Raw genomic sequence first — 9,179 nt, 5'->3', positions numbered from 1 at the left:
TGTTTATGTGTATGTCCAATACAGTATTGAAGGAGAGAGACTCTTAAGCGGCCATTTCTTTGGACAAGGAATAGCACTGATCGCTGGTAACGTGTGGTCGCCCCGCCCCCATTGTGATGTCACTGTGATGCGAACTCTTGTCGAGCAGATTGTCCCGCTTGCGGTAAAGTGTGAGTTTCGCTCAACCGCTTCAACCCAGTGCCAGTATGGGGCAAAGACGTGAGTTTTCTCTTCACTAATGTGTACATGTATCCCTTCAGTATTGAATGCGTTGTTTCCTTAAGATAGTGGTTCACATCACTGAACTGGACACTGGCTAAATGGTGCTATTCTGCGCAGATGCATTCTGGGCGTGCTCGTTTTCTGTACAAAAAGTGCGCTTACACGTCTGGATGAAGGGATGAGATGAAATGGTTGAAAAACACACGGCAGCTGCTGTGGGTCGCTATGATTGCATACGTCTGTTTTGCACTCCTTTGTACGAATCAGACGAGACCGTAATAGCCTGTTTCCTCTGGCCCTGTTCAGGGCTCCTCCGTGGCCTTTGGGCTGAAACGTGTTGACGGTATCTAACACAGTCTTATAGTATAAGTTGTAGCAGATATTCACAATTGGAAACCGGGACACATTGAAACAATATATCAAACACATGACATGACTTAACATCGTAAATACCCGTGTTACTAGTCCCTGTATCATGATCCGATGAACATTGACAATATAGATGAATTGAAGTATCCTAGATATTGTCCCTTATTATTTCTCTGTGGGAGAATGAGCTGCGTTGCATTATTAAATCCAGGGCGCTGGTTTCAATGTGTCCGTGTAGCCACTACATACTGTAATGAAAGCTGTCCTAGTGAGGGGGTGTCTGACTGGACTGGACACAGTGGCGAGTATCTGCAGCACCTTTGTTTTACCGGGACGGTCCGGGCAAATAACCCTGGCAGCTGGAGGTAGTTATGTGAAGGGACAGTGAAATGCCAAGAGGAAATGTATAACACAGTGTGGGGTGTTCCCGGTCTGCAGTGGCCAGTACCTATCAAAAGTGGTCCATGGAAGGAGAAGCGGTGAACCGGCGACAGGGTCATGGGCGGCCAAGGCTCACTGATGCACGTGGGGAGCGAAGACGAGCTACTGTAGCTCAAATTGCTGAAAAAGTGAAAGCTGGTTCTGATAGAAAGGTGTCAGTATCGCAGTTTGTTGCGTATGGGGCTGCGTAGCCGCAGTCCAGTCAGGGTGCCCATGCTGACCCCTGTCCACTGCCGAAAGCGCCTACAATGGGCACGTGAGCATCAGAACTGGACCAATGGAAGCAATGGAAGAAGGTGTCCTGGTCCGATGAATCACGAGTTCAAGGTGTTGATCTCAATCCAATCGAGCATCTGTGGGATGTGCTGGACAAGCAAATTCGATCCATGGAGGCCCCACCTCGCAACTGACAGGACTTAAAGGATCTGCTGCTAACATCTTGGTGCCAGAGAGCACAGCACACCTTCAGAGGTCTAGTGGAGTCCACGCCTCGACGGGTCAGGGCTGTTTTGGCGGCAAAAGGGGGGCCTACACAATATTAGGCAGGTGGTCATCATGTTATGGCTGATCGGTGTATAGTTATAGCAATAAGGAGGGATTACAAATATAATTAAAATATATACGATTCTTCATGCGATTGATCACATAAACTTTAGGCTCTGTTTTAAACATTGTAATAGTTTTAAGATAGTGTAAACAGGGGGAAGCTAAAAACCATGCCATTTAAATAATTTTGAGAGAATATACAAGACATGGGACATTTAATTTAAATCCAGGACGAATGTTTCATGTTTGCGTGTATTTACAACAAAGAAAAGGAATGTATTTCGTCACGGCACATTGTATGCAGTCCATCTACTATTAGGTTTTAGCAGAGCTTATGATATTTTGTTTAATTGGTTTCAATAAGTAGTGATTTCTAACCGAAATCTTGATCACAATTTTGTATCGGTGACTTATTGTCAGTCAGCTGTGATGCATTGTCTCAGGTGATGAAAAGTGTGCAAATGAACACGGTACAGCAGACCACTGTTACCAGCTGGGAGGGTACATTTTAAATTAAAAAACATTCCAAGTCATGAGGATCGAAACATTATGATTTCAATATAATAATAGTCTAATTGAGTAGAGTAATAGATGAAATAACTAAACAAATATAATGGAAAATAGACAGACATGCCAGCAGACTGAATAGGACAATTCAGAAATAGGATAGATGACAAGTCTAGGAAGATGAGTTGGAAGTGTGGAAAAAGGTGTCAGAGCCCTGTGTACTGGTAGTAGGCTACATGCTCACCATCAGGTTGGCAGAGCTATATCCCGACTGTGATATGTAAAGCTATGTTGATTACATGAATGTATTGGAAGCTATTGCATGTTAATCAAGTGTAAGTACTGTTTTAAGATGATTTTGTCATGATTTGTGCATGATTTTGAGATTGCATGCATTTTTAGGTATTTCAAGAAGAGAGAGCCACCAGATGAAACGGAAAAAACAGCAACAAAGCTAACTAGGATAGTTCACATAGTTAGATGTAACATTTTCTCCCGGGGGGCCCCAGCACACTTACCCAAAATCATGTGGGAAACACTGCTTACGTTGTATTAGTACTGTAGCGTTTCAGGCTTTTGGCTACCAAAGAAGTATGAAATAGTTTTCAAAATGAGAGGAGGCCACTCCTGGAAAGCTTCTTAAGAAATCTTAGTCCCGATCTGGCAACTGTCCCGGCCTGTGGGAGATGCACACAGGGTGAACCAGGGCAGATGCATTTTTAAACATTTGTTTTATATAGTGTTGCTATTATTTTTATTTCACACTCCTTTAACAGCTTCAGATAACATGTGTGGCTTGTGGTGCACCTGTATTGTACTTTTCAATGCTTAAATATAGCTAGACACATCACATTGTCAATACCTATTATATGTACATAAGTTTGGTGCAGTGTATTTGTGTTAATGTAATAAATGACATGCAGGTGGCTCAAGATGGCAAGTCAACCTGGACCGTAGTGTCCAGTCTGTCAGTGTGTCTGTACTGTACCGTATTAACCCTCTCTCTCTTCGTAGTTGGATGTGGATATATAGATGACTCTCTCTCTCTCTCTCTCTCTCTCTCAGACCGATGTCAATAAGGGTGACTATGATGGGAGAAGAGCCCTTCATACGGCTTGCAAGCTGGGCCACATAGACATGGTCAAGTACCTACTGCGCTGTGGGGCCAAGACTGATGTCACAGACCAATGTGGACACACTCCTCTCCACCTGGCGATCAAGCACAGGTCAGTGCTCGACTGTGTGTCTGGCCTGCACTGCAGCGTGTGTGTTTTGTACCAAGACTGTGTCTAGACTGTGTGTTTTGTAGTGTTGGCACTGTGCGTCTGTGTTTCTGTTGCAGTTTAATGCAGTGTAACCCTGTGTTCCCAGGCAACGTGCTGTCGTCAAGATGCTGAGGACGGAGGGAGCCACAGGAGTCACTTTTTAGAAAAAAGTTTTTAAGGATCTCTGTTAGTTACAAGTTTTAAAATAATCTTTTCAGACTTTCTATTGCTTGCTCTCCTTTATTGGCTAACCTAGCTGCTGGTTTTCTTGATTATTTTGTTGTGCTGTGTGTACTGCACTGCTGTGTTGCATCTGTGTACTGTGTCTGCTTTGTCTGTTGCTTGAGTGTAGCGTGTGAGTATAAGAGCACATTATTAATCAAATGTATAAGTCTAAAAAGTCTTCCCCAGCCTGAATCCCTGAGAGCAGCTCCCGGTCGAACTCCCGGTCGAACTCCCGGTCGAGCACCCGGTCGAACTCCCGGTCGAGCACCCGGTCGAGCACCCGGTCGAACTCCCGGTCGAGCACCCGGTCGAACTCCCGGTCGAGCACCCGGTCGAGCACCCGGTCGAGCTCCCGGTCGAGCACCCGGTCGAGCTCCCGGTCGAGCACCCGGTCGAGCACCCGGTCGAGCTCCCGGTCGAGCACCCGGTCGAGCACCCGGTCAAGCACCCGGTCGAACTCCCGGTCGAACTCCCGGTCGAGCACCCGGTCACAGCGAGCATCTTGGAGCCTCGTGAGTTCATCGAGGAGGTCCTGAGCAGCCTGCTGTTGCAACTGTGCCCCATCGACTCTGCACGGGACACGGAGCTGTACCGCAGGCGGGAGGAGCTGGAGAGCAAGCTGCTGGAGCAGGTTTTCAGTTTGGTCGAGAGGTCACGAGACAGAGAGATCTTCTTCCTGGGGATGAGGAGGGGTATACCGTCAGACCTGGTGGTGACCCCTGTGCTCCGGGAGCTACAGCAGACTCTGACCGTGGATGGCTACCAGCCTGTGGGCACCCTGGATGAGAGTCGGGGTCTGCAGCGACGAGTGGCCAGAGCGGTGATCAGGCAGGTGCTTGATACCTGCGAGGAGCAGACCCCTGCCAGCCTGGCTGTGCCAGCCACTGAGGTACGGACAGCGTGAGCAGCCAGCCTTGAAGTCTGCATGAACCAGTACATTTATTTATTTATTTATTTATTTTTCCATGTTTTTTTTTTTTATTTGTGTTAATGTAATAAATGACATGCAGGTGGCTCAAGATGGCAAGTCAACCTGGACTGTAGTGTCCAGTCTGTCAGTGTGTCTGTACTGTACTGTATTAACCCTCTCTCTCTTCGTAGTTGGATGTGGATATATAGATGACTCTCTCTCTCTCAGACCGATGTCAATAAGGGTGACTATGATGGGAGAAGAGCCCTTCATACGGCTTGCAAGCTGGGCCACATAGACATGGTCAAGTACCTACTGCGCTGTGGGGCCAAGACTGATGTCACAGACCAATGTGGACACACTCCTCTCCACCTGGCGATCAAGCACAGGTCAGTGCTCGACTGTGTGTCTGGCCTGCACTGCAGCGTGTGTGTTTTGTACCAAGACTGTGTCTAGACTGTGTGTTTTGTAGTGTTGGCACTGTGCGTCTGTGTTTCTGTTGCAGTTTAATGCAGTGTAACCCTGTGTTCCCAGGCAACGTGCTGTCGTCAAGATGCTGAGGACGGAGGGAGCCACAGGAGCCACTTTTTAGAAAAAAGTTTTTAAGGATCTCTGTTAGTTACAAGTTTTAAAATAATCTTTTCAGACTTTCTATTGCTTGCTCTCCTTTATTGGCTAACCTAGCTGCTGGTTTTCTTGATTATTTTGTTGTGCTGTGTGTACTGCACTGCTGTGTTGCATCTGTGTACTGTGTCTGCTTTGTCTGTTGCTTGAGTGTAGCGTGTGAGTATAAGAGCACATTATTAATCAAATGTATGAGTCTAAAAAGTCTTCCCCAGCCTGAATCCCTGAGAGCAGCTCCCGGTCGAACTCCCGGTCGAGCACCCGGTCGAACTCCCGGTCGAGCACCCGGTCGAGCACCCGGTCGAACTCCCGGTCGAGCACCCGGTCGAGCATCCGGTCGAGCACCCGGTCGAGCACCCGGTCACAGCGAGCATCTTGGAGCCTCGTGAGTTCATCGAGGAGGTCCTGAGCAGCCTGCTGTTGCAACTGTGCCCCATCGACTCTGCACGGGACACGGAGCTGTACCGCAGGCGGGAGGAGCTGGAGAGCAAGCTGCTGGAGCAGGTTTTCAGTTTGGTCGAGAGGTCACGAGACAGAGAGATCTTCTTCCTGGGGATGAGGAGGGGTATACCGTCAGACCTGGTGGTGACCCCTGTGCTCCGGGAGCTACAGCAGACTCTGACCGTGGATGGCTACCAGCCTGTGGGCACCCTGGATGAGAGTCGGGGTCTGCAGCGACGAGTGGCCAGAGCGGTGATCAGGCAGGTGCTTGATACCTGCGAGGAGCAGACCCCTGCCAGCCTGGCTGTGCCAGCCACTGAGGTACGGACAGCGTGAGCAGCCAGCCTTGAAGTCTGCATGAACCAGTACATTTATTTATTTATTTATTTATTTTTCCATGTTTTTTTTTTTTTTTGGAAAGGCTTTGACATGAACAAGGATCTTCATATATGCTAATTGTTAAGGCTGTGTTTTTAAGCTCAGCCACTCCTTTCTGATTATAAATATTACAAAAATAATGCTTAATAACAATACTCTATTTCAAAGTAATAAAAAGTATGAAAAAGAAACCTGATTTGTTATTTATTTTGTGGCCGTCACCCTCAGTGTGTTTTACCTATATTTTCAGATCACCTTCAAGTTCAACCCAAGTCAAAGTGAGCGGGAATAGTCTTGTCAGGGCACGTCTATCCAGTTAGAGATACAGACACACACACCTAAATATTCACACTAAAGGTTTAGTGCCGTGTAGGAGTTGTTTTGTTTGGGCGGGAAAAGTAGTTTACCATTTTGAACCACAGTGGACTGCTAGTATTGATGGCATCTTATGGTGAGAGTATGTGTAAGGTCTACATGCACTGTCACAAAGGTGGAATCATTCAATATTCATTTCATGGCCTGTGGACAATCGGGTTTACATAGAACACTCCTGGGATGATCTGGATCAGAGAATCGGGTAGAGGCCTCTACATGCAGATCTCACACAGCACAGTTTTTTCCCAGCATTTCATTGGTGGTGGCCTAGTATGTATTTAACATTAGATCAGTGCTGCATGCAGATTCCCCCTCCACACAAAAGTGATCGAATTTAATCTGTGATCATTATTCTTACTCTGTCACTGTGATGCGAACTCTTGTCGAGCAGATTGTCCCGCTTGCAGTAAAGTGTGAGTTTCGCTCAACCGCTTCAACCCAGTGCCAGTATGGGGCAAAGACGTGAGTTTTCTCTTCACTAATGTGTACATGTATCCCTTCAGTATTGAATGCGTTGTTTCCTTAAGATAGTGGTTCACATCACTGAACTGGACACTGGCTAAATGGTGCTATTCTGCGCAGATGCATTCTGGGCGTGCTCGTTTTCTGTACAAAAAGTGCGCTTACACGTCTGGATGAAGGGATGAGATGAAATGGTTGAAAAACACACGGCAGCTGCTGTGGGTCGCTATGATTGCATACGTCTGTTTTGCACTCCTTTGTACGAATCAGACGAGACCGTAATAGCCTGTTTCCTCTGGCCCTGTTCAGGGCTCCTCCGTGGCCTTTGGGCTGAAACGTGTTGACGATATCTAACACAGTCTTATAGTATAAGTTGTAGCAGATATTCACAATTGGAAACCGGGACACATTGAAACAATATATCAAACACATGACATGACTTAACATCGTAAATACCCGTGTTACTAGTCCCTGTATCATGATCCGATGAACATTGACAATATAGATGAATTGAAGTATCCTAGATATTGTCCCTTATTATTTCTCTGTGGGAGAATGAGCTGCGTTGCATTATTAAATCCAGGGCGCTGGTTTCAATGTGTCCGTGTAGCCACTACATACTGTAATGAAAGCTGTCCTAGTGAGGGGGTGTCTGACTGGACTGGACACAGTGGCGAGTATCTGCAGCACCTTTGTTTTACCGGGACGGTCCGGGCAAATAACCCTGGCAGCTGGAGGTAGTTATGTGAAGGGACAGTGAAATGCCAAGAGGAAATGTATAACACAGTGTGGGGTGTTCCCGGTCTGCAGTGGCCAGTACCTATCAAAAGTGGTCCATGGAAGGAGAAGCGGTGAACCGGCGACAGGGTCATGGGCGGCCAAGGCTCACTGATGCACGTGGGGAGCGAAGACGAGCTACTGTAGCTCAAATTGCTGAAAAAGTGAAAGCTGGTTCTGATAGAAAGGTGTCAGTATCGCAGTTTGTTGCGTATGGGGCTGCGTAGCCGCAGTCCAGTCAGGGTGCCCATGCTGACCCCTGTCCACTGCCGAAAGCGCCTACAATGGGCACGTGAGCATCAGAACTGGACCAATGGAAGCAATGGAAGAAGGTGTCCTGGTCCGATGAATCACGAGTTCAAGGTGTTGATCTCAATCCAATCGAGCATCTGTGGGATGTGCTGGACAAGCAAATTCGATCCATGGAGGCCCCACCTCGCAACTGACAGGACTTAAAGGATCTGCTGCTAACGTCTTGGTGCCAGAGAGCACAGCACACCTTCAGAGGTCTAGTGGAGTCCACGCCTCGACGGGTCAGGGCTGTTTTGGCGGCAAAAGGGGGGCCTACACAATATTAGGCAGGTGGTCATCATGTTATGGCTGATCGGTGTATAGTTATAGCAATAAGGAGGGATTACAAATATAATTAAAATATATACGATTCTTCATGCGATTGATCACATAAACTTTAGGCTCTGTTTTAAACATTGTAATAGTTTTAAGATAGTGTAAACAGGGGGAAGCTAAAAACCATGCCATTTAAATAATTTTGAGAGAATATACAAGACATGGGACATTTAATTTAAATCCAGGACGAATGTTTCATGTTTGCGTGTATTTACAACAAAGAAAAGGAATGTATTTTGTCACGGCACATTGTATGCAGTCCATCTACTATTAGGTTTTAGCAGAGCTTATGATATTTTGTTTAATTGGTTTCAATAAGTAGTGATTTCTAACCGAAATCTTGATCACAATTTTGTATCGGTGACTTATTGTCAGTTAATACTGTACTGTATTAACCCTCTCTCTCTTCGTAGTTGGATGTGGATATATAGATGACTCTCTCTCTCAGACCGATGTCAATAAGGGTGACTATGATGGGAGAAGAGCCCTTCATACGGCTTGCAAGCTGGGCCACATAGACATGGTCAAGTACCTACTGCGCTGTGGGGCCAAGACTGATGTCACAGACCAATGTGGACACACTCCTCTCCACCTGGCGATCAAGCACAGGTCAGTGCTCGACTGTGTGTCTGGCCTGCACTGCAGCGTGTGTTTTGTACCAAGACTGTGTCTAGACTGTGTGTTTTGTAGTGTTGGCACTGTGCGTCTGTGTTTCTGTTGCAGTTTAATGCAGTGTAACCCTGTGTTCCCAGGCAACGTGCTGTCGTCAAGATGCTGAGGACGGAGGGAGCCACAGGAGCCACTTTTTAGAAAAAAGTTTTTAAGGATCTCTGTTAGTTACAAGTTTTAAAATAATCTTTTCAGACTTTCTATTGCTTGCTCTCCTTTATTGGCTAACCTAGCTGCTGGTTTTCTTGATTATTTTGTTGTGCTGTGTGTACTGCACTGCTGTGTTGCATCTGTGTACTGTGTCTGCTTTGTCTGTTGCTTGAGTGTAGCGTGTGAGTATA

General features: G+C 46.6%; 1 protein-coding gene across 1 annotated transcript; it reads left to right on the top strand.

Annotated features, from left to right (window-relative positions):
- The first annotated feature begins 3,733 nt into the window (after positions 1 to 3,733).
- Positions 3,734 to 5,132, top strand: LOC136713032 (uncharacterized). Its single transcript, XM_066689923.1, has 4 exons — positions 3,734 to 3,760; positions 3,949 to 4,464; positions 4,714 to 4,874; positions 5,020 to 5,132. The coding sequence occupies exons 1-4, from the start codon at positions 3,734 to 3,736 to the stop codon at positions 5,075 to 5,077; spliced, it is 762 nt and encodes a 253-aa protein (XP_066546020.1). The 3' UTR covers positions 5,078 to 5,132.
- The last annotated feature ends 4,047 nt before the right edge of the window (positions 5,133 to 9,179 follow it).

The sequence above is a fragment of the Amia ocellicauda genome, chromosome 17 (assembly GCF_036373705.1).
Source record: "Amia ocellicauda isolate fAmiCal2 chromosome 17, fAmiCal2.hap1, whole genome shotgun sequence".
NCBI classification, from domain to species: domain Eukaryota; kingdom Metazoa; phylum Chordata; class Actinopteri; order Amiiformes; family Amiidae; genus Amia; species Amia ocellicauda.
The sequence above is the reverse complement of the archived record's forward strand: the minus strand, read 5'-3'. Positions and strand labels throughout refer to the sequence as shown.

Coding starts and splice junctions, on each gene's coding strand:
- LOC136713032 (XM_066689923.1), top strand. CDS start 3,734: ATGTATAAGTCTAAAAAGTCTTCCCCA. Junction 3,761..3,948: donor AGTCTAAAAAGTCTTCCCCA/GCCTGAATCCCT, acceptor CACCCGGTCGAG/CTCCCGGTCGAGCACCCGGT. Junction 4,465..4,713: donor TGGCTGTGCCAGCCACTGAG/GTACGGACAGCG, acceptor TCTCTCTCTCAG/ACCGATGTCAATAAGGGTGA.